The sequence below is a fragment of the Aotus nancymaae genome, unplaced genomic scaffold, assembly GCF_030222135.1.
Source record: "Aotus nancymaae isolate 86718 unplaced genomic scaffold, 86718_ANA_hifiasm-v0.15.2.pri h1tg000030l, whole genome shotgun sequence".
In the NCBI taxonomy this organism is placed as follows: Eukaryota; Metazoa; Chordata; class Mammalia; order Primates; family Aotidae; genus Aotus; species Aotus nancymaae.
The window spans coordinates 31,673,147-31,697,300 of record NW_026988443.1 but is presented as its reverse complement, the minus strand read 5'-3'; the positions used below and the strand labels follow the sequence as shown (position 1 = coordinate 31,697,300).

The 24,154-nt window shown below is 48.4% G+C and overlaps 2 protein-coding genes across 10 annotated transcripts; both read right to left on the bottom strand.

Moving 5' to 3' along the window:
- Positions 1–200: 200 nt before the first annotated feature.
- Positions 201–12,631, bottom strand: SYCE1L (synaptonemal complex central element protein 1 like). Of its 2 annotated transcripts, XM_064383328.1 has the most exons (10): positions 12,566–12,631; positions 6,173–6,241; positions 4,361–4,482; positions 3,780–3,825; positions 3,450–3,505; positions 1,853–1,917; positions 909–978; positions 734–821; positions 484–556; positions 201–269 (listed from the first exon to the last, which is right to left on the bottom strand). In XM_064383328.1, exons 1-10 carry the CDS (start codon positions 12,622–12,624, stop codon positions 201–203), a joined length of 717 nt encoding a protein of 238 aa, XP_064239398.1. In that variant the 5' UTR covers positions 12,625–12,631. The 2 variants fall into 2 exon arrangements, 1 of the variants encoding a protein (XP_064239398.1); XR_010344903.1 differs by lacking the exons at positions 201–269; positions 484–556; positions 734–821; ... (3 more) ...; positions 6,173–6,241; positions 12,566–12,631 and having other exon boundaries at positions 846–978; positions 1,154–2,760.
- MON1B (MON1 homolog B, secretory trafficking associated) lies at positions 10,201–23,436 on the bottom strand. Of its 8 annotated transcripts, none has more exons than XM_021672606.2 (6): positions 23,258–23,436; positions 21,376–21,533; positions 19,247–19,585; positions 17,886–18,705; positions 17,422–17,569; positions 10,201–14,240 (listed from the first exon to the last, which is right to left on the bottom strand). In XM_021672606.2, the coding sequence occupies exons 2-6, from the start codon at positions 21,521–21,523 to the stop codon at positions 14,040–14,042; spliced, it is 1,656 nt and encodes a 551-aa protein (XP_021528281.2). In that variant the 5' UTR covers positions 21,524–21,533; positions 23,258–23,436; the 3' UTR covers positions 10,201–14,039. The 8 variants fall into 8 exon arrangements, with proteins under 8 accessions (XP_021528281.2, XP_021528284.2, XP_064239397.1 ...); XM_021672609.2 differs by lacking the exon at positions 23,258–23,436 and adding an exon at positions 22,342–22,721; XM_064383327.1 differs by lacking the exon at positions 23,258–23,436 and adding an exon at positions 22,074–22,327.
- Between the last annotated feature and the right edge of the window lie 718 nt (positions 23,437–24,154).

Below are 24,154 nucleotides of genomic sequence, written 5' to 3'. Positions count from 1 at the left end.
GAGCTCGGGAGCATTTTCCCAGCCTCGGTCTGGCGCCCGGGGCTCGCTGGTGGGCGGGGTCCGGCAGAGGCCCCGCCCCGCCCCGCCCTCCCCGCCGAGAAGCACAGACTCCGCGGAGAACGTGAGCACTGTCGGAAACGATCGGCTTCATTTTTTGGCCCGTCTCGAGGGAAGGTCAGGACTGGGCGGGTCCTGCTAGCCTAGAGGGCCTCAGGGGCAGCCACCGGCGGCTCCGGGTCCTCCTCGTCGCCGGGGAGCTCCGGTCCGGTCTGCCGGCGGGGGAGCGGGGTAAGGCTGCTGACCAGGTTCCCGAGCTCCCCGCGTCCGCCCGCGCCTGCGCGATGCAGCCACCGCGGCTTCCTCTGCCCTCGGGGCAGCCCTGCTCCCCACAGACCACGGTCTCGGGGGCCGCACAGAGGACCCCACCCGCTCTCTGCTGACTTGGTCCCTGCCCGCCCCGCCCCCCTTCCCCGGGCTCCCTACCTCTCCCTGGCCGACCCGGACCTCGGGGGCGCTCTGGACCTGCTCCCCGAATATCTCCAGCTCCGCCCTCAGCCTGCGGAGAAGGTGCGGAGGACAGAGGAGGAAGCCACCGAGACGCGGAGACCCGACGACGCCGAGGGAGGCACAGGCCGGGGAGGGGCAGTGGGCGCGGAGCGGTAGACCTGGGCCCGCTCCCCTCCCCTCCTCCTTGCCCCTGCCCACCTCGCTCACGCTTTCCTTCCCCACTCACCTGTCCTCCGCCGCCACGGCGCCCTCGACCTCAGACGGCGAGCGCAGCCGCCGCTCCGCCTCCCGCAGCTTGGCGCGCACTAGCCTTCCTGCGGGTGGGCGGGCCACAGGGGCAGGGACTGGACCGAGGTCGGGCACATCCTCCTCCTCCCGCCCACCTGGCGCGAGAAGCTCACTCTCCGAGAGCAGCTGCTCCTTGCTCCTCTCCAGGTCACGGATCTCCCGGGCGAGTCGCTGCTCCAGCATCTGCGAGGACAAAGAGGAGGCCTGCCGGTCTGGTTTTCCTCTAGGCTACAGGGCCCGCCCCTCTCCCTTTGTGCCTCTCGCTGTCTTCACCTACATTAGGTCATTCATTCATTCATTCATTCAACTATTTGTTAACTCAATGTGCAGTTTCTGCTGTGGCTGGAGACCCACCCACCTCCCCATAACCGCTCTCCATGTTTCCAGGCATTTCTCAAACTTGAACTCTTCCCACTGTCCTCATCCTCCACTCCCCAATCTGCGCTCCTCAAATGTTTCAGGCACAGTCCAGCCTCAGGGCCTTTGCTTCTGCACCCAAATACCTGCACGGTTTCTTCCCTCACTTCCTTCATCACTGAGTTGAGACGTCACTTGCTTAGAGGCCTTTCCACTGACATTACACGATCTAGCCACTTACTTCCTTGGTTGGAGTCTGGGTATGTCTCCACTATCCCTATCCAGCTTGGGACAGCAAAGACGTGGCCCCTTTGGTCTGCCACCCTCTCTCCCTGCTTCAAATGCTGCCTGGTGCAGCCATTGACAGTAACTGAATGAAGGAATGACCTAATCGTGGCTTTCTCTGCGCTGCCATTTGCCACTGCAAGGTGAACATACTCTAGGTGAGCAGGGGGAAAGCAGGATCACAATGGCTACTGCACCCGTCTAGGCAGGTGATGCCGGTTTTGGCAGTGGAGGATGGGGAGATGTAAGTTGATTTCAGATAAAAGCCAAGGGACTGAGTAGGTGGGCAAGAGGAAGCAAGGAATCAAGGACTATCCTGCGGCATTGGGCCTGGGCAGGGGTGGACACTGGGCCAGTCAGTGGGACACTAAAGCCAGGGGAGGAGTCGCTTTGGCTGGAGGTGATAATAGCTCACATGGAATTCCCAGAGGTCCTTGTGCTGGCCCATCAGATCCTCCAGCTCTCCTTTGACATCCAACCCAGGAATGAGAGAATGAACACATGCTAGGCCTTACACCCTGAAGGGAGCTCCTCATGCACAGGCCTTCAGATCCTGTCCATGCTCCCTCTGCTGGGAGCCCCTTCATGGGTTTTATCCTCGAAGTTTTGGTTCCTGTAGCACCACTTCCAACAAACTCTCCCTGATGCAAGCCCTGCCCCCCACTTTCTATACAGTTGCTTGCCAGGCCCCAGGTGTGGGAGTTACCCCGGATTCCTCTGTTTGGGACTCTGAAATCTGAAAGGTATGGACAAAAATTTGTCCAATGCACTCTTGCAACATGTGCTTCCTGGGAAGGGAAAGACAGCCCTCAGTCATATTCATGAATGCCCCATCATTCACTCCAGTAGGAGTGGGAGTTGGGATATCTGCTCACAACATTCACCTTTCACTTTTCTCCTGTTGAATGAGAACCTTCATGGGCTTCTGTTGAGAACATCACCCTGTCCATCCTGTCCCCCATGGAATGAACCCTGGCTTCCCAAGAAAGCTTTGTGAGGGGTGTAGTAGTTTGGCACCACAGATTCTAACATCCTGGCTTGAAGCCTGATCTGCTACTTCACTGTGACCCTGAGCAAGTTACTTAACCTCTCTGGGTCTCTGTTTCCTCATATGTAAAATAGTGGTAGTGATGGGAGGGTGACATTAGCCTTTAACTCCTATAATTGTCATTGTGAGGATTAGGTACATAAATGCTCATCAGACAGTGTGAGTAATGTGGTTAGGTATACACACATTAGCTAACATCAGGTTTCCCCGTGCAATTAAGTCATGGTGCACCAGGATGTGAGACCTCTGGTAATGGGAATGTGCTAAGTAAAGGTTCAGAGATGGATAAATACATGGTTGGATGGACAGTTGATTGGATGTTTGAGTTGCTGGCTGGAGAGACGATAGCTGATTAGAGAAATGATGAGTAGAGGAATAGTGGCTGAGAGAGAAATACAGGATTGCTAGAAGAAATGATTGATGTCTGGATGGATGGTTGAGTGAAGAAATGAATGGCTATGGGAAGAATAGAGAGAGGATGAATGCATGGTTGGATGGGTGGAAGATTATTAGGTGGAAGGCTGGAGATAAAATGGCCATCTGGATGGATGATAGAGTTGGGTAGTTGGATAGATGGATGAATGGATGAATGAGTGAGTAGGTGAATGGCTAGATGGGTGGTAGATGAATGGGTGGCAAATGGATGACTGGGGCCTAAAATAACCAGACAAATAATCAAGTGCATGGGTACTGAAGGAGCTGGACAGCCAGCAGAGAAAGACAGACTAACACCAGTGAACGGAATAGATTTGATGAAGAAATTAGTAACGAATAATTAAATGAGTAAATTAATCTTAACATGACCATTTAATATCAGAGATAACCAAGGAAGTCTTTTGTCTGGCTGCTCTATTTTATAGAAAGGGAAAATGAGTCATGTCCAAGATTCATTTCCATAGCTCTTGCTCCCTTCTTTTTCAGCTGGGGAATGAGGTGGGGAAGAGCTGAGGCAGGGCCTCTTACCTCTGAGCCTCACTTTCCTTCTCTTGGCAGTGCAGCTGGAGGATCCTCAGTGCCTCTGTGGGGAAGGAATCAAGGAGACCCTTCGAAAGCTCTTGGGGAGTCAGGCTTGGCTAGAGGTAACAGGCCCCACATTATGTCAGGCACTGGAGGGCACTGTGAAGACTTGGGTGTTTACTCCAAGTAAGGTAACAACTCAGGGAGAGATCTGTGCCAAGAGGGAAGCTTCCCCCTGACTTGGGTTCAGTGGGATTCCTCTGGCTGCTCTGAGGAGTATGGACTTTTGTGGGGTGGATGAGTAGAATAAGGAAGACACAGCAACTGGAAAATCCCTCGCTTTTTGCTCAAGACCTCCTCTAGGTGCACTTTCTCTCCATTCACTAGAAAACACAATGACACTTTCAGCCTCCAGGCCCCCCCATCCCCATCTCCACTGCAATTTCGTGTAAGGGGAAAGTCACACAGAAGGTGTAGTACAGCCCCAGGAGACGTGAGGTATCTTCTTGCCTCCCTTGCAACCATCTCCCACAAGGACCAGCTTCTCCCCCACATGCCCACATTCCTTGTAAGTGCTGAAGGAGTGAAGACCCTGAAGAATGTACGAGGTTTACACTGAGGAGAGATGTTGTACACACACCATGTCAGGTGGACATATAGCCTCTTAAGAAACAAATCAGGCAGGGGAGTGAGAATGACCAAGAGAGGGCGGGATTCTGTTCTTAGATAAGACCATCTAGATAGGCCTGTCAGGGTGAAGTTTGAGCTGAGAGCGGAAAGATGACATGAGACAGCGAGAGGCAATACAGATTGTGTGGGCTAAGGGCATTGTAGGCAAGGGAACAGCCTGTGCAAAGGCCCTGAGGTGTGTACAGGAACATCCGCAGTGTTTGTGGGTCCCTCTTTGGGCTCACTTACAGGAGTCTAATTCCCTATGCAGGGCCTCCTGGAGAGTGTGGGTGTCTCTCAGTTCCTCACTGGATTTCTTTTTTGCTAGACCAAAGAAGGGAAGAAGACACTGTGTGAGTGTAGTCTCTAGCCTTGCTGTTCACTCACAAATATGACATTGCATATTTGTCTGCAAACAGCCCTAGAGGGGCCTAGGTTTTATAGATGAGGAGAAGCACTGTGTCTGCTCCTATCAATTAATAGACATATACTGAGCGCCTGCTGTGTGTTGAGCTCTGTTAGAGCCCCCTGAAGGGCTTACATTCTGGGTTGGAGAGATGGACATTGAGCAAACATAAATAAATCAATTCAGATGGAAGTAACCGCTGTGAGGAGAAATAAAGCGAGGCAAAGTGTTGAAGAGCAAAAGGGTAAAAGGCATGTCCGGAGATATGGAAAGAGGAGAGGGAAGCAGGTCCTGCAGCGTGTCGGGGTAAAGAGCGTGGAGGGGGGACCCATTCCAGGCAGAGCACAACAAGGCAGAAGGAACAAGTGCAAATTCCCTGCAGCAGGACCTACTGAGGCACATGTCCAAAGTAACAGTGAGGGGCTGGTGTGGCTCAAGTCCAGTGAGCAAGTAGAGAGTAGCAGAAGATGAGGTGGGTAAGTGGGAAGTGGTATCACTCAGGGCATCTTGGGCCATCGTGGAAGCCTTCAGATGTAACTCTGAGTGTGGCGTGAGCCAAGTGAGACGTCCCGTCTGCCCCGCTCTGTCAAAAGCCAGGTGGGAATGTTCTCACTCTGTCAGTCTGGACTCTGGTACTGGCCTCATCTGAGAAATGAGGAAACAATGCTTTTACACTGGTGGTGGCTTGCAAGTTTCCCAGTGACAGGGTGATCACTGTCCCTTTAGGGAGTCACCTCTAACTTCTCATAATCCCTGTCTCAGTGCTCTGTATGGAGAAGACTTCCTTCTCATTCCTCTCTGGCTTCAAGGTTGGCAACACAGAACTGGGGCAAAAAGGTGCCCAACCCTTGCCAGTATCACTGCTGAAGCCTCAGACACTCTGAGGTTAATAAACTCAGGCCGTGGATTTTCCAAGGTCACCAACTCCAGCTTCTGTGATTTCTAGGACAGTGGGTGATCTCCACAGTTCTGATTATGACTGACAGAAATCTCTGGGTGGGGGTGTTTGTTTTACTGGAAATGATCAGGTTGGGTCACTGTATTTCCAGCCATGCAATTTCTCTCCCTGATTTTACCCTAGGCAGCAGTCCCATGCACTCCTACTGCAGGCAGCCACAGAGTGGGAGAAGGGAGGCTGCTGCTTGTTTTTGGAATAGACTGATGTTATACTATTTTAAGATGAGAATGGGCTGGGGGTCTAACCTCACACCTGGCCAGCCCTGCCTCAGCTCTGATGTAGGTACTGGGTGCACACTGGCTCCCAGGTCTCCCACAAAAAGCAAAGCAAGGTGCAAAACCAACTGCATTGCCATTTGTACGTAAAAAGGGAGGACAAAAATACACACCTATGAATGCATTTTTTAAAAATCTCTGGAAAGATACTTAAGAATTGAAAAACAATAGCTGCTTGCCTGTGAGTCAAGGAAATGGATGACTCGTATGTGGTGGGAGGGAAGTGGGGTGGGGGGCAACTGGTTTTTCCATTCCTTTAAACTTCTTCAATTTTGAACTGTGGGGTTGTATTCTTGGTTCAAAGAATTAAGAGGGAGAAAGTGCAATGGGATAATTTCCCAAGGTTGTGAGTTGAGGGGGCTGAATTTGAACCATGTCTTTCTGACTTGAAACCCCAGACAGAGGCTCAAAAACAAAGAGACACATGACCTTTCTGCAGCTTTATCACCATTGCCAGCAAGTCTTCAGTCTTCAAAGACTTGGCTTGCCCCATAGAAACAAAAACCAAAAATTACAGGACCCACTGAGAGTGAGAGGGGACAGAGAAGGGGGGTAGGAAGTCCCAGTGGGCTCTGCAGACACCCGTGGGCTGGGGCTAAGGATGGGATGAGGGACAGGTTTCCATCCAGAGCAGGGCCCCTGTCTCTTGCCCTTGAGGTTTATGGTGTGTGCTAGATAAATCAGGACCCCTAAGGGTGAGCTTCTCCCAGAGAGGTTAAAAGACACCACCACAAACATCCCCTTAATGACACTCAGGGGTGAGACTAGGGAATGCACGTTTGCTGCTGCTTTGGCTTAAGATCCTTATGAAGTTCTAACCAGAGCAATAGGGCAGGAATATTTCATATGAATTTCTTTGAAATAATTATAGCCCATAATTTGTAAATTCTTAATGAACTGATAGATCTAGGTAACAGTTATTAATGGCTGCTAACATCAAAGAAAGACAACTAGATATTATGAGCCTCTTTTTTTTTTTTTAACCTTGCAGCTCCAGCTCAAAGGATTTTTTTTTCTTTTCTTTTTTTTTGGAGATGGAGTATCAGTCTGTTGCCCAGGCTGGAGTGCAGTGGTGCCATCTCAGCTCACTGCAACCTCTACCTCCCAGGTTCAAGTAATTCTGCCTCAGACTCCCAAGTAGCTGGGATTATAGGTGTGCACCACCATGCCCATCTAATTCTTGTATCTTTAGTAGAGATGGGGTTTCACCATGTTGGACCTCGTGATCCACCCGCCTCAGCTGCCCAAAGTGCTGGGATTACAGGCATGAGCCACGGCATCCGGCCAGGATTTTTGTTTTTATTTTTAATATAGAGAGTTTATTTCAGCTAAATTTGAGGACTGCAGCTCAGGATGCACTTACAAGCTGCCTTGGGGAGTGATCCCTATGAGCCTCTAGAGGAAAGAACACAACATGGCCGATGAAGGATTTTTGCCCCAAAACCCCCACAAAAGACAAAAAAGCCTGATGGAATCTCATCAGGTTTCCACATCTAAATACTAATTCAGAGGAAATATAAAGGGCAGGAAAACAGATTAAATGACCTCACTGGGGATGTGCTCAACATCATGTGAACTGTGAGAAACTCCACAGGAAAATCTGGTTTCTTCAACAAATAAGTTGTAAAGAAGAAAATGAGGGAGAGGGAAAATCCTATAGATTAAAAAAGACTTGAGGCATTTATCAATCAATGAAATGAACAGACCTTATTTGAATCCTGATTCACCAGTTTTCACCATATTTATTTCTATGTATATATGTGTGTGTATATATATACTTCTATGTATATTTAAACATGAGCCTATTACTTTTAAAATTCAAACAAGAAAAACCACAGGAAAATATTAACATTAAATAAAAATCCGAAAGTCTTGAAATCAATAGTAAAGGTCAAATCTCAGTAATCCACTTGTCTCTAAGGAAAACTGAACAGAGACAATGAAAGGCAGCTCACAAAACACGATAGCCAAAAAGTTAATGAAGAAATGCTTACCCACAGAAGTATACAGTAAAAATTCCCTCTCCCTCAGACTAAGTTTTCCAATTGTCCTCCTTAGAGGCCACTAGCATTATAAGCTATGTGTAGGTACCTGGAGATGATTCAATTTATATACAAACATACATCCCACATTTTCTTTGTAAGTGGTAGCATGTCATACATAATGCATCCCATCTTGTAATTTTCATTTGACAGTGTATACCAGTGATCTTTTTATTCTTTTTAGGGGCTGCATGGCATTCCGCTGTGTGGATATACCATAATTTTAGAGCAAAATCCTATTGATGGATATTTAAGCGGTTTACCTTATTTTGCTCTTACAAAGAATGACACAATGATCATTTGTGTTCTCAGGCTGCCATAATGAAGTACCACAAACTGGGTCTTCCCTCTGTGTCTGTGTCTTCACCTGCCACTCTCATGTGTCCATACTTCCCTCTACTTACAAGGACACCAGCCATTGAATTATGGCCCTCCCTAATCCAGTATGACCTCATCTTAACTAATTACATCTGCAAACACTCTTCTCCCAAATAAGGTCACATTTCTGAAGTTCTGGTGAACACAAATTTTGGAGGGACACAATTCAACCTAGTACACCTTCCTTGTACATTCTTCTTTGTGTTTGCATTAGAGTGTATCTACTGTATACTCATAGAGTACTACCTAGAGGCTACCTGATGGATCAAAGGGATGTATATTATTAAATTTGGCTGATAGGAAATTGCCTTTCACCTGTCTCAGGCCCACAAATCATACTCTGACCAGGCAAGTATGTTTTTAATCTTCATTTTTTTTTGTTGCCAACTCGACCAGCAAAAACAGTATTTCATTTCAAACTCCTGATAAATAAATACCAAAACCTTACCTCCTCTTGATCAGAAATTCCACTCCTAGGAATGTATCTTAAGGAAATAATTAAGGATGGTGGGTAAAATGTTCATTGTTTCACTGTTTATAATTTTAAAATATGGAAGTAACTTGAAGATACCTTAGGAGATCAATTACAGCATTTTTGTAGGATGAAATGCTTTGCAGCCATTAAAATTCATGTTGTAAACCAGGTTTTTTTAATTTGTTTGTGAGACGGAGTCTCGCTCTGTTGCTCAGGCTGGATGGAGTGCAGTGGTGCAATCTTGGCTCATTGCAGCCTCTGCCTCCTAGGTTCAAGTGATTCTTCTGTCTCAGCCTCCCTAGTAGCTGGGACTACAGGCACCTTCCACCGTACCTGAGTATTTGGTATTTTTAGTAGAGCGGGGTTCCACCATATTGGCCAGGCTGGTCTCAAATTCCTGACCTTGTGATCCACCCGCCTCTGCCTCCCAGAGTGCTGGGATTACAGGCATGGGCCACCGCACCCGGCTATAAATCAGCGTTTTTAAACCTGAGCTTATTAAAAATTTTTTGAGATATTTGGTGGTATGCTCACCTTTGTATCTTTTTGTTTGGTCTGAAATTTTTATAAATTAGTATGTATTATTTTAATTTGCATTTTAATTTATAAATTACATAATAAATACATGTAGAATAACTGACATAATAAACAAATGTAGAAGAATAAAACTAAAAAGTAGAAGTCTCCCCTCACCAGCAGCCCCTTCTCCAAGTCACTCCGCTTCCCAGAAGTAACTACGGCCAGCAGTTTGGTGACAACACTTGTCTTTTAGTAAAATACATTTCATGTATTGCTTTAATTTTTACTTACTCAAGTAAAATTCTAAGAAAATTCAAACAAAGAAAGATGTGAAGTTAAAAATGAATTTTTTCTTCTCTCCTTAATCCTAAATCTCACTGCTTCCCCTGATACAATCACCTTGAACAAGTTTGTATGTCCCTGCTTGAGATTTTTTTTAATTTTAAAAATATTCTTAATATTTTGGAAATGAAACAAAAAAGTAAAACTACTTTAACAGCAACAAGAAGTGTTTGTGTTTTATTTTTAGTACTTTGAGAACTTTCAAATGCACATGACAGTAGAGAGGATATTATGATTAACTCTGATACGCTCATTGCCCAGATTTGACAATCAATAATATTCACCCTATTTGTTTCAGCTGTTTTTCCTGCATTGAATTATTTTTAAGCAAGCCCCAGGCTTCTTGACATTTTATTCCCAGATACTTCCTTAGGAGTCTTAACTACTTAAGGACATTTTCTTAGGTGATCCCAATCCTATAATCACAACTGACAAGATTAATACTCATCACGTAATATCACCCAATACCCAGCTATGTATTAATTTCCCGATTGTCTGCATGTCTTTTATACAGCTGGCATTTGCAACCATTGCTGCGAAAGTTCCATCCGTGTTTTACCTCTCTGCTTTCTAGTGCTTGTCAGGAAATAAGGCCAAGAGTGGGTAATAAGTAAATATTTTAAATAATTCAACTAACATTTTGACACACACAGGAAAGTCTATTACAAAAGAAAATGGCCAGGACAGTAAGAGCAGCCTTTTAAATGTTTTATTTTGAAATCATTTCAGATATACACAAAAGTTGTAAAAATAGGCCACAGTGCTCCCATTTTGCCCTTACGTCACATTCCCCACTTGTGAGTGAATCTGAACATTAAGTTGCAGACGTCTTGGCCCATTACTCCTTACTATTCCAGTGTCTGTTTCTTACATACAAAGGGAATATACCAGGTAACCACAGTACAACCACCAAAACATGGATGTGAATACTGATCCAATATTAATATAGGGTCCTCAGTTGCCATTCAAAATTTTCCCTCTTCTCCTTTATATTTTAGAATTATATACTACTACTTACATTTTTCTAAAAGAAAAATAGAACACAAAATCACAAAAAATGCCTCTACCTCTGCACTACTCCTCAAATCCAAGTCCCTTGTCCAGAGTTATCACTTAGGCCTTTACCCTTCAGACACTTTTTCTGTGCAACACACACAGGGCTATACCCTCCTCCATTGTTTCAATCCCAACTGGCTTGTCCTAATAAACATATTTCTTTTGGAGCTCCCTGTGTGTCCATAATAATCCTATCAACTTAAAATTTAATTTTAATAAATTTAAATTAGAATTCATTTTTTTCTGCCTCTTACAAATAATCCACCACAGACACATTCCACAGCGTGCACACATATACCTAGATTTAGTCATTTCTGTGACTGTTCCTTGTGTTGTGCCTCCATCAACACCCCAGTCGCCATTCCTGGTCCATACACTTATGTATTCTCCTATGACTACACAGCAAGGTGACTGCGGAAGTGGAAGAGCATTTTAGATGCTAAAAATACTCTGCCAAACTGCCTCTAGCAAAGCCTTTGAGTCAGCTCTCTTCCCTGAAGCAGGAAAAGACCTGTTTCTCTACAAAGTTGTCAATACCAGATACTCTTCTTTCCTTTAGAAAGCTAATTTGATGGGCTGGAAATGGTAACTTGATGATACATCTTTTAATTTTTTCCTATGCTGGTGAAGTTAATCATAACTTTAATTTTGAGGACTCTGAAAGGCTGATACTAAAATAGTTTTTTTTTTAATTGTAGTGGCAGCTGTATTACACCCTTAATAAATGAGATCTATTTGCATCTGTCTTATTTCTGTCTGTCCTTTGATGAATGCTGGCACTCAGTATGTGGCTCTGATCTAAAAGAACGCTCTGTGTTGAAGTTACTTCATTAGTCACACATTAAAACATTATTGAGCATCCACTATACACCAAGCAGACACTGTTTTGGGCAGAAGAGGTAAACAGTCTCTTTTCTCATGGAGCTTACATCCTAGGTCAGGCAATAAACAATAATCATTACTTTGATGTCAGTGGGCAGGTCTGGCAGGATGCAGTCTAATGTGTTTATCAATATAGTGGTTTAAAGGGTGCAGAAAGGGGAGTTTGAGACAGATAAAATTGGGGCAAAAAGGTGACAACGGTTATAGCATAGTGATGGTACTCTGGTACACGCTGAATGTTTCTAAAAACAACAGAAAAATACTAGTAGCATACAAGTGCATTACTGCCTTGGGAGATTTTTGTTTTTTTGCTCACCCTATCACCCACAGTGGAGTGCAGGGGCACAATCTCAGCTCACTGCAACCTTTGCCTCCCAGGTTCAAGCAATTATCCTGCCTCAGCCTCCCAAGTAGCTGAGATTACAGGCACCTGCCACCACACCCAGCTAGTTTTTATATTCTTTGTAGAGATGGGGTTTCGCCATGTAGGCCAGGGTGGTCTCCAACTCCTGACCTCAGGTGTGACCCACCCGCCTCCACCTCCCAAAGTGTTGGGATTACAGACGTGAGTCACCAAGCCCGGCCACAGGAGATTTTTTTTTTCTTTTGGCTGGAATACAATTTCCAGTAGTGTCTAGGCCGACACTTCTCCACCCTCCTTTGCCTGTCATTCAAGTCAATACCCTGGAGAAAAGAGGCTGTGGGGAGGCCGTGTTCCATTAAGAGGTTTAAAAGTTCAGCAAAGTGTGATATGGGATAGGCGTGCAATGGCGACACGGGGAATTACTGTTAATAAGGGTGGCTGCAGCGGGGTGATGTTTATGAGAACATCCGCTCCACTTTTGTTTTTAGACTGGCACACTGACCTATGTATTATTTATTTTAAACAATATATTCACTAGAGTTGACAAAAGTTAATCTCGGCAATAAGAATATGGCTGTTCATTTATCTCCACTCTGCTGAACCGTTACCACATTTTTTTCTTCAATAACAAAAGGCTTTTTTATTAAAAAAAAAAAAAACCATTAGATCATCATTTCATTATTGTAATGTGATGAATCCTCCCTCCTTTCTGCCCTGGTTGGAGAGAAAGGAGTGCAACCCACTTGCCCCCACTACCTTCAGCTTCTCCGCGGCATCTGGTGCTTCCACGTTCAGAGGTTTCAGCTTCCCCGCCATTCTCTAACTAAGGGCCCGAGCGTGAGCCTTGCTTGATAATTGGTTAAAAACGAAACCACGTGAGGGTGAAAGGCTTTTCAGCGCGCTGGTGTTATCGGTTGACTCAAGAGTCGGCTCTGGGCAGGCGCGCAACGCAGTGTCTGGGATTGACCGCACGCGTGCCACAACCTTGAGGCTGTTAACTCCAACTTTGACAGACAAGGGCAGAAGTAGGGTAGTGGCCAGTGGGGAGAGAGGGTAGTGTGCGCACATACAAAACCCTAGGGAGGTCTCTCCCGCTTTAGGCTGCTTGTCTTGTGCAGGCTGTCAAAGTCTGGCCAGACGTGCTGTGTGGTGGTACACAGAGTTCCAGTCTGTTTTCGTTTACAAATCTTCATTAAAGAGTTCATGAGAGGGGCCGGGCGCGGTTGCTCACGCCTGTAATCCCAGCACTTTGGGAGGCCGAGGCGGGTGGATCACGAGGTCAAGAGATAGAGACCATCCTGGTCAACATAGCGAAACCCCGTCTCTACTAAAAATACAAAAAATTAGCTGGGCATGGTGGTGCGTGCCTGTAATCCCAGCTACTCAGGAGGCTGAGGCAGGAGAATTGCCTGAACCCAGGAGGCGGAGGTTGCGGTGAGCCGAGATCGTGCCATTGCACTCCAGCCTGGGTAACAAGAGCGAAACTCCATCTCAAAGGAAAAAAAAAAAAAAGTTCATGAGAGAGGGTACTTATTTCTGTTTCACAGATGAATAAAATGAGGCTTAGAAGCTAAGTGCATCTCCTACGTAAAAATGCTGGATTCAGCCAGTGTGCAGTCAGGGTTCCACAGGTGGACACTGGAGGCCACCTTCTCATTAATGTTAGCAGCAGCCAGCATTGAGGGGGGTCATTTTTGGTAGGGTGAAGATGAAAAGAAGTATAAGAAGGGCAAAGGAGTATCCCTGTGGGTCTTAACTTTTAGACCTTTTATATACAGTTTTTTTCTTTACCCCTAGGCCAGTTCCAAGCACAGTCTGGCCCTGAATTTCCAATTCCAGCACCCCTGTGGGCCACCCTAGAGACCTTGGCCAGCCCTGGTCACTCAGGGCTGATATTCAACTGAGATTGACCCCTGAAGCAAGTTTGCAGGGGACAGTCTGTGACAGAGGCCACAGCATCATCCAAGTGGAGGAGGTGAGACAGAGGGAAGGGAGAGGGAGACCTAAGGATTTTCCCAGATGGGGAGATGCATGACTGGGTGGGGAAAGCAGCCTGCTCGCCTGGCTGCTGCCACTATCTCTCTCACTGGCAGGCCCTCAGATTTTGCCCCATTGCCTAGGGAGACAATGACTGGCCACAGACACACCCCCACCCACATTTCCAGGGTGGAGACAGAAGGTAAAAAACAGGTGGTTGCTCTCAGCACTGCCTGGTCTGGGAGCTCCATCTCTCAGAGTCCAGTGAACAGGCCATTATGGGCAGCTTGGTCCGTAGAGGCGGCTGGTGGTGTGGAGTACTTGGGTGGGTAACGAATGAAGAGCCGGTCCTCCTCTTTCTTAACCCAGCGCAGGAGTTTGGTCACTACCAAGATTGCACCTGCCTTGGTCACCAGAGGACTGAGACAGGTATAGAGCTCAAATTTGGAGGTCACCTGGGGGTTTGGGAGGAGACACAGTCAGATGGGCCAGAAGTGGCCATGGAGAATCCTGTCTATCCCAATGCAGCTGCATGTCTGCCTCCTGCAGCCTGGAAGGTGTACCTGGCAGCATCTCCTACCTGGTGCTGCCTAGATACTGGCCTAAAGTAGGTAAGCCGATATTCATGAGTCAAGGGTCAGCTGTACCTAGTGGCTTCAACTGGGTGACGCTGGTTGTGTGTGTGGGTATCCTCTAGACCTCAGTTTGCTCATCTGGGGACTGGGGAAAGCAGTAATGTTTAATATTCTGCCAGTAACCTATTGTGTACAAGGTCCTGCTCTAAGCTCATACAGCTATGTTTTCATCATCTACAGCCAGGGAATAATATAAAGAGGAACTCAATTTAAGCCTCATACCAACTGGAGAGACCTGGCCCGACAAGGTCACTAGCACCTTTCCTGTGCCACCTCCCACAGCTCTCCCCTTTACTCTTTCTGTTCTAGCCACTCTACTTTTCCTTGCTACTCCTCAAACAGCTGGGCTCAGTCCCACCTCACAGCATACGCAGGCCTTTCCCTCTGCCAGGTGTATTCTTTCTCCTAATATCCATATAGCTCAATATCGCCCCACTCCACTCAGACGCCATCTCCTCAGGGAGGCCTACCCTGTTCACTTGGTTTAAAATTCTGGTCCTAACATATCTTGTTTGTTTGTTTGTTCTGAGATGGAGTCGTGCTCTGTTGCCCTGCCTGGAGTGCAGCGGCACGGTCGTGGCTCACTGCAACCTCTGACTGCTGGGTTCAAGTGATTCTCCTGCCTCAGCCTCCCGAGTAGCTGGGATTACAGGCGCCTGCCACCACACCCAGCTACTTTTTTGTAGAGATAGGGTTTCACCATGTTGGCCATGCTAGTCTTGAACTCGTGACCTCATGATCTGCCTGCCTTGGCCTCCCAAAGTGTTGGAATTATAGGCGTGAGTCACTACGCCTGACCCATATCTTGGTTTTTAAATTCCAATCTCTATTGAAATGTACAAGGGCTCCATGGAAAAGTAGCTGAGTTGAGGACCAGAATAGAGAAAGTCAAGTAAGATGTACTCACATAGTGAAGGAAACGTGTCATAGAGACACAGGGACCAGCCTGGCTAAATCAGAGTACCCACTGGCTAAATCAGAGGAAATCTGAACACCAGAATAAATGCTAGAAAAGGATTTTACCTCACTGAATTAAAGAAAAATTTATGAGATAATATTGATAAACGTTAAAAATTCAACAAATAGAAGAAAGGAAAAGTTATGGCACCTCCTCCCCTTTTTTTTTGAGATAGTCTTACTCTGTCACCCAGGCTGGAGTGCAATGGCGTGATCTTGGCTCACTGCAACTTCCGCCTCCCAGGTTGAAGTGATTATCCTGCCTCAGTCTCCTGAGTAGCTGGGATTAGAGGGACGCACCACCATGCCCAGCTAATTTTTTTATGTTTAGTAGAGACGGGATTTCACCACAGGCTGGTCTGGAACTCCGGACCTCAAGTGTTCAACCCAATTCGGCCTCCCAAAGTGCTGGGATCACAGGCGTGAGCCACCACACCCAGCCCCAAGTTATTCTTTATAGTAAAATCCCAACCAATAAATGTAGAAAGAATGATGGCGTTAGAAAAACCACCATCTGGCTAGGCAGCACTTTAAGAGGCCATGGCAGGCAGATCACTTGAGGCCAGGAGTTCGAGACCAGCCTGGCCAACATGGCAAAACCCCATCTCTACTACAAATCTCTAGCCTCAGCCTCCCAGCGTGCACCTGTAATCTCAGATACTTGGGAGGCTGAGGTTAGAGAATCCCTTGAACCTGGGAGATGGAGGTTGCAGGGAGCCAAGATTGCGCCACTGCACTCCAGCTTGGGCTACACAGCAAGACACCATCTGGCAAATCAGTGGGTAAAAGTATGATGTAAAGCAGGACAAAGACATAATCACCACAGATATTCACCAATTACAAAACGGGAAAATACCAACTTTATAATGGAGAAATGTGGTAGACACAACTTTAAGTAATCAAAGTTGACATCATCAACAATGGGACAGATGACAATCATGTTGATACGATGCAGGGAAGGGCACAATGCTGCTTCTGTGGTATGCTTGCACAAAATGCATGAACTCAGTTTACTCATATGACATTAGAAAAAACTACACTGAGGGACTTTCTGCAGGCTAACTGGCTGGCCCTCCATAAAAGTGCCAAGGTCATGAGAGACAGAAAAGAGTGAGAAACTGTTCCAGTTTATTCAGAATAAACAAGACTAGGAGACCCAATAAATAAATCCAACGGGATCCTGGACTGGATTCTGGACCAGTAAAAGGACATGAGTGGGACAACTGGTGGCATCTGAATGAAGTCCGTGGATTAGATATTACTGCACCAATGTTAATTTCCTAAATGTGATAAGCTACTGTGGTTATATAAGATGTTGACCTTTGGAGGAACTAGGTCACGGGCCTCTTTCTAGTAACTATACTGTTTTTGCAACTTCTAAGTCTAAAATTATTTGAAAATGAATGCTAAAAAATTTTAAAAATAAAATCCTTAGCCTATGACAATGCCTAATACACGGGAGTCATGCAATAAGTTAACAAATATGCAGTACATGGGAGGGCCTAGGGGAAGCTGCCATTTCTGATGAGGTTCCCTTCACTGGCATCCCTCAGCAGCTGACCTTTAACCCATAGGAAGTGAGGGCTGAAGCCCAGAGGAGACCCAAGGGAAGGATCTTCCAGGTAGAGGGCACAGCATGGGACCAAGCCTGTAGTGTTTGAGGAGTGCTGGAGACCCACTGAGTCATAATGAGCTGGTGACAAATAGGGTATCTCCAGACACATGGGTTGGACTACTGGGGAATTGGCAGGAACAGCAATGGATGTTAAAGGGACCTCTGGAAAGTCAAGGACACTGTCCTGGTTGCTAATGGCAGAAAAGCACATAGGAGGGTGAGGCTAATGTCAGATTAGAGACACAGTGATTAGCTGTCAGGGGCCTCAGAGATGCTTGTGTAAAGGCAGGGACAGTGTTGCAGGCAAGACACAGCCCAGGCAGAGGCCTGGTGTGTTTGGTGGATGCGCTATGGCTGGAAGGGATACAGTATAGGGAAGGGAGGCTTTGAAGTGGGGAATCAATTCACTCAGAGTCCTGCCCAACTCACCCAAGCCAGCAGCGTCTCCTTCTCAGCCACGTGGTAAATGAGGCGCAGGGGTCGGGAGGTGCTGTGAAGGCGAGCATGCAAGCGGTGGTACAGGTCCGACAGCCGCTGCCGCTCCTCCTCTCTGCTGTAGGGGGCCTCTAGCTCGGGGCTGCCATGATGGAGAAAGGTGGAGGGCAAGGTTACTCCAGCGCATTCTTGGCTGGCCCATTTCCTCCCTCAATCTAGAGATTTCAATCAAGTTAGGGAGCTGAGCCTCTCCCATGAGAATTGAGGATTCTCAGGGGTTACAGGCTGAGCTTCCTTCATCAAACTAGAGGATTCCCTGAGTACTAGGGCCCTGCCCTCCACCAGAATAAGGGGATTCCTTTAGGTCTGTGGTTGAGGCTCCATCATCCCTGAGACGCTGAACTTCCTGATTAGATAGGCCTTCCCACTCAGCCAGGTGCCTTAGGGTCAGGGCTTACCTGGTAAACTGGGGCAGTTGACGGTGGTGGTCAGGGATGTCCAGCGGCTTATACAGGAAGTGACGGAGGCCTGGCGCCCCCACAGCCTGCACGCTGTAGGCAGGAGCACTGGCTGATGAGGCATTAGAGAAGCTGGCAGCCTCCCCAAGGGCACGCATGGCACCAAGGGCATGCATCCCGTCTTCAACCAGGCGCCGGCAGGCAGCCATGGCATGGAAGGCTTCGCGCTGGGTGCCAAGCAGCAGCAGGCAGACCGGCATAGCATCCAGACGGGCCACGTAGGCGTAGAAAAAACCATCAGGATTGAAGCGGGGCAGGCACACTGGTGCCCAAGCCTCACCTGCCGCAAAGGCTGGTGCACCCACCCAGTCGAGCAGCAGCTGCAGGTCCGCTGGGTCCAGCCGGCACTCGGCCAGCACATTCCGCTCCTGGGCTGCTGTTATCAGTCGGCCACCTACTGCCAGCACTGACAGTGCCAGGCCAGGTGCTGTGCAACGTCGGAGGAGTGCACCCAGTGCGTCCCGCAGTGGGCGGGCAAGGGGCACGCAGCGCACGGCACCCAGGAGCAGGGCTCCTGGGTCCTGCTCCACACTATCCAGAAGTCGGTCCAGTGTGCGCTCTGAGCCAGCCAGCAGGCGGCGGAGGTCATAGTTCTGCTTGTGTGCGAAGATGCGGGCGACACTTGCACGTGTCAGTGTGCTCACGATCTGTGCATGCACAGCTAGCAGCTCCCCCCGCAGTTGGGCAGCTGACTGAGGAGTCCGTGACATGGCCACGAGCAACAGTGGGCCCTGCTGTAGGAACACCAGCTTGTGGTCCTCTGGGGAAGGAAGGGGTGAGAAGGGGGGTAGAGCTGGATCAGGAATGACCAGAGGGAGACAGTGGGGCTCTTCTGCCCTCTCCTACCATACACACAGCGGGCCTGAGTCTACACGATCACTCTGTGGGCACCTGGACTGGGGTAAAGACAAGCTGGAAGAATCTGAACATTTGCAGAGACATAATGGGATGGACAAAGGAACAGGTAGGTTAGATACACAGCACAGAGCAGGGGAAGGCGGGCAGAGATAGTGCAAGGCTGACACACAGCCAGAAAGATAGCTCAGCCACACAGCCCCCACAGTCATGCTCTCAGGCAATACAGAATATCCAGCGAGTCACTTAGATCCCAGCAAGTCAATCATTCAGAAACCAGCAGGCCAGACAGATGAACCCCCCACCTCCCACGACTGACAGACAGAGCCCTGGCTGACCATCCACACACATGGACCCAAGCCTGGCTGGCTGGATAGTGCCTCGGGCAGACAGACCTACCCATGCCAGCCATATTCCCAGTCACTGTCCCTCATTCTGCCTCCCACCTGTTTGCTCACCAGCGTAGATGGCACGGATGGCATCTCCTGCACTCTGCACGAAGGACACGAGGGCAGTCATTACACCCATGGTAGCCGACAGCGCCTCCACACTACCGTACCGAGAGTAGATGGGCTTGCCAGCCTCACTCAGCACAAACACATGCTTCCGCTGGCTGCGCCAGTCCTCATCACTGGGGTCCCCACCCTGGCCTCCAGAGCCATTCTCAGGGCTACGCGTGGGACTATTCTCAGGGGCTGCAGAACTCCAGAGCTGAGAGGTGCTTGATGGGGCCTCTGACTGGAGTGGTGGTGATGGGCTGGGTGGCTGATCCTTGTCCTTGGATCCTGAAAGGGAGCCCTTGGTGGGTCACCTGCATGTGAACCCCTAACTAACCCCCACATCCCCAAGGACCCACCAAATATCTACTAGTCCCTACACGACCCCTGCATGCTGACACAGACCTCCAAGTGTCTCCTCTGCCCCTCAATGACCAGTGACAGCCCTAGGACCCTGAAATGATCTCCACTAACACTTAGGTTCCATGATCTCCCTAAAACACTAATAAACCAATACATTTTCATTGTTATTCCATTGGACCTGCTATGTCCCTACAGACCAATTACTTCCCTTTCAATAACTGTCATTCTCAAGTCTTTAAGGCACCCCATTGACTCTGGATGACCATTATTCATCTTCAATGATCCCCCATTAACTCCTCTGACCCCTGTTTATTCTCCTGATAATCTGCTCACCCAATGGCCACCATTAACATCTATTAATATCTTAAGTGTTTGAATGCCCCTACCCCCACAACTACCTTATCAGTGATGCTCATTGATACCCAATGACCCCTACTGACTCTCCTGGTTGTCCATTTATATTCTTGTTAATGTCCACTACTTCTCCCAATGACTGTCATTAATATGCATGAACACCCAGATCTTTAGGACTCCCCCAATCCACTACTCAATCCCTCTGTGGTTCACAAACACCCCAATGACCCCACATTAAAAATCATTAACACCTGGATTTTCATTGACCCTCCATGACTGCCCTGATCCACAATTTATTCTACTGCATGTCCACCACCCCCTACCCCCAACTATGACCATCATTAACCTCCATTTAACACCCAGGACTTCAGTGACCTTCACTCACTCCCCTGACCACCTTCAATTTCATTGATATCCACTCCCCTCCCTACAATAACCATCATAATATCCAAACACACAAGACTTTAATGACTTTCACTGCCCCTCCCCATGACCATCATTAACATTCACTAAAAACCACAACTTCAATGGCCTGGACTGACATGTCCATTTATTCCCATTGATATCCATTCATCCCCCAATGACAGCCCTTATCATCTATTTGCAACTAATTTTCCCATAAAATCCCAATAATTGCATACTCTCTCATTGACATTCACTGACACTCCCATGCCCCTAAATATCACTTAATAACTGCTCTTGCCTGCTAATAATTCCCAAGTCCTCAACCTCCCCACTCATATTTATTCTCAGTGATGTCTACTGATCCTTCCCAATTACTCCATTTACATCCACTAATTCCTAAGTGATCAATGGTACAGACTTCTCAGTGACTTCCATTAAATCCCAAATGAACACCTTTACACATCCACTAACACTTGGTTCCTTAAAGACTTCCCCAACAGCCTACCACTGACTTCAATGATGTAAATACTCTGAATGCCCATGGAACTCCACTGATTCCCCTTCCCACTTCAAGGACCTAATAAATAACACCCTACTCCTCAAAAACACTAACTTCTAACAGTCCTCCTTGGAGTCTATTGACTTTCTTCAGCGTTTCTTTGACCTAAATACTCTAAATCCCCAGAGACGCTCTTTGGCCCCAACAGCCCCCTTTTTGATTCCTCAGTGACCTAAACTCACACCAAATCCCCAGTAAACATACGTTGACACCGAATGACTTCCTTAGTGATTTAAACTATACCATATGTCCACAGTGACCTCCTCCTGAGCCAGCTATGGTTTAAGCCACTTCTCCTGAGTTGCAAAAGACTACTGGCCACCTATCGACCCTCCCCCCGTCCAACAATGACAACCCCTAGGGATTCCTTTTAAGATCCCAGTAAGTAGAGTAATACCTGTTTCCTCCAGGCCCTCCTCTTTGGGATCCGGCGGGACCGCGTGAACTCCTTCACCTTCCCTAGTTTCCTCACTGGGTAACTGCGTGTCCTCCAAGTCCTCTGTGCCCCCGGGGGCCAGGGCAGCAGTGTCTCCTCCGGCCTCCATCTGCACATCCCTGAGGGGGAGGGGGATCGAGGGTAATGGGCAGTGAAAGAAACTTCTGAAAATCCTTTAGAGAGCCAGGCCCTTGGACACACTCCTACTGCTCGTTTCCCCACGGATTTTAATGGGATGAGACATTCAAAAACGTGCCCAAATACTTGCCCCCTCCAACACTTCCCGAAAAGAGGAGACTCTATTGGGCCTCAGGAAATAAAGATATACAAACACCTGTTCTAACCCCGAATCTCAACTGGCCGGATACCATTACTTCCCTGTAGCGGCTGTAGCATCACACTTCCGGGTGCGTCCAGGGAGGTGCCACACTTCCGGGTGCGACACCTCCCAGAAGACACTTCCGGTTGAAGAGCTTTATTGGCTCCCCGCGGCGTCCCTCTCCCGCCGCCTACGGGTGTCCCCTCACAGTTGAGATGGCGCGGGCTACTTCCGGATCTACGTCAGGTCTGCTCGGGAGCTTAATGAGACTTCTTTGCACTCCTTTCAAAGGATCAGGCTACGGCTGCTAACCCAAGCTAGCAAGGCCCACTTCGCTTACCAGTGGTGTTGGCGTGAGGGGGGCGCGACTCGCTCTAGCCAATCCCTTGGTACAGAGGGCTAGGTCTCCTTCTTTCTGGGCCAATTGAAAGAAGCTGTCCCATCTCCCGGCTGTCTCCTCCCCCTGCTAAACCTCAACCAATACTTTGCATTGTATTGCGTTTGTACCCGCCCATCCCTTGATTGACGTCTCCCTCGACCCAATCCAAGGCTCGAGCATATTTCTAGTTTCACAAGAGGACTTCGGCAGCCCAAGTTCGGATGGCTACCTGTGCCGAACTCACAAACGGGCTCTCCCAGAACTGAGGCAACTCCACCCTCTCTTATCCCTTAACCCGGCCAAGAAAGTCAAAGGAGGGGAGAGGCGCAAATGCTTGCCGGGCAGTCGCCACTTCCATTCGGCGAGCTGCGCAAAGTCTGGTCAGCGTATAAGATTCGGATCCTAAAGTAAGAGGCAAGTCTCGCAGGAGGAAGCATTCGTTGGTCTCCGTGCTCATCCAAATGGCTCCGCGGCCTTTGGAAAAAGAGAAGCGCGAGCCACGGATAACCTCGTGGCGCCTGCTTAGGGGGTTGCGAAGGCAAAGCTCAGGCTGATGAGGATTTGTCCAGACCCGCAAAAAAGCCCTGCTGACATCACCTGCGTGGGCAGCGTCTGCGGGCGGAACCTTGCAGAGGAAAGCCCAGGCCCACTGCGGGTGCCCGTGTGGCCGCGGCTGAGACACTGCTGAGTTCTGATTGGCGGAGGACAAGGCGGCGCCGACCTCTGCGCGCCGTCATTGGCTAGTGCGACGGCCTCCGCAGCTGGCGCCCGCACCTTGGGAGGTCTACACTACCCTGGAAGGTCTACACTACCCTGGAAAGTAAAGTGTGGCGTCTGGATCGGATCTTCTTACTCGGGTGGCGCCAGCAGCCGCATCCTGCAAGCTGCGAGAGGTTTAGGCGGCCAGGGGCAGGAAAGCGATCCTAGCTGACAATTTTAGCCTGAGGGCGAACGGGGACATAGACGCGCCGGGTCTAGTCGGCCCGACTCCTTTGCTCTGGGGGTCACAGACTCTGCCTCTTCCAGTGACTCTTCGAGCCTGTCCCGGGGTGTCTGCCTGCGCCCCTGTCTCTTCTGTATTTGTGTCTCTGAATGTGTAAATGAACACCTTCACACATCCACCTGCTCTCTCCTTATCTCCCTACCTTCGCCTCTTTCTCTAGGTCTTGGTCTCTCCGTCGTTCTTTAGCTTTCTCTCCGGCGTTTCACTGACTCCCCACCCTCTCTTCCTGGGCAAAACAACGGCGTCCCTGGGGGCCCTCGAGGGCCTGTCGGATCCCGCAGCTCAGTCCCCTGCCGGCTTCCCACGTCTGCGTGCAGCCGGGGAAGAACTCCGCCAGCCCAGGGTAGGGGCGGGCACTCCCCTGGACCAGGACCCGCCCAACGCCCCCGGTCCGCAGGGCGAATGAGTCGTCACTTCCTGTGATCAGTTTGGGAAAAGGCCTGGGGGCCCTCCCACGGGCGACTGTGGGAACCCAGGGTTCGAATTCCTGCCCCGATGCTGCTTCCTTATAAAAGCCCCCTGAGCGTCTTACCCCAAGGGCCATGGGTTTCGGTTTCCCTACCAGTGAAACAGTGATGGGAATCTCTTGACGTGAAGTGAGTGGGGGTGCTGGCACACTTGGAGTGATTGCTAAGTGGAAGCCTTTGGAAGTAGTTAGGATAATTATTTTAATTACAGTATAGTTAGGGTAATGAATTCCAAATACCAATGTAGCATATGCCTTATATACAATAGATAATAGATAAGTAATGAAATAAATATTAAATTTATATAAGAAACAGAAACAAAAATTTATGTGCATACAAAATGTATTTACCAAATATAGAAGTACATAATATATAATAAACATGTAAAAAAGCACAATAAAATAATTTGTCTCATTAGTCTTGCTTTGTCACCCAGACTAGAGTGCAGTGGCAAGATCTTGGCTCACTGGAACCTCTGCCTCCTGGGTTCAAGCAATTCTCCTGCCTCAGCCTCGCTAGTAGCTGGGATTACAGGCACCCGTGTAATCCCATGGATAATTTTTTGTATTTTT

What these genes read in the sequence shown, in the direction of transcription:
- MON1B (XM_021672606.2), bottom strand. Translation starts at nt 21,523, where the DNA reads ATGGAGGCCGGAGGAGACACTGCTGCCCTGGCCCCCGGGGGCACAGAG. An exon ending in CTACGCTGGTGAGCAAACAG is followed by an intron (nt 18,706 to 19,246) that starts GTGGGAGGCAGA and finishes TTCCTTCCCCAG; the next exon opens with AGGACCACAAGCTGGTGTTC. An exon ending in CAACTGCCCCAGTTTACCAG is followed by an intron (nt 17,570 to 17,885) that starts GTAAGCCCTGAC and finishes CCATCATGGCAG; the next exon opens with CCCCGAGCTAGAGGCCCCCT.
- SYCE1L (XM_064383328.1), bottom strand. Translation starts at nt 12,624, where the DNA reads ATGGCGGGGAAGCTGAAACCTCTGAACGTGGAAGCACCAGATGCCGCG. An exon ending in GATGCCGCGGAGAAGCTGAA is followed by an intron (nt 6,242 to 12,565) that starts GGTAGTGGGGGC and finishes TTTTGTTTCTAT; the next exon opens with GGGGCAAGCCAAGTCTTTGA. An exon ending in GCATAGGGAATTAGACTCCT is followed by an intron (nt 3,826 to 4,360) that starts GTAAGTGAGCCC and finishes TGTGTTTTCTAG; the next exon opens with TGAATGGAGAGAAAGTGCAC.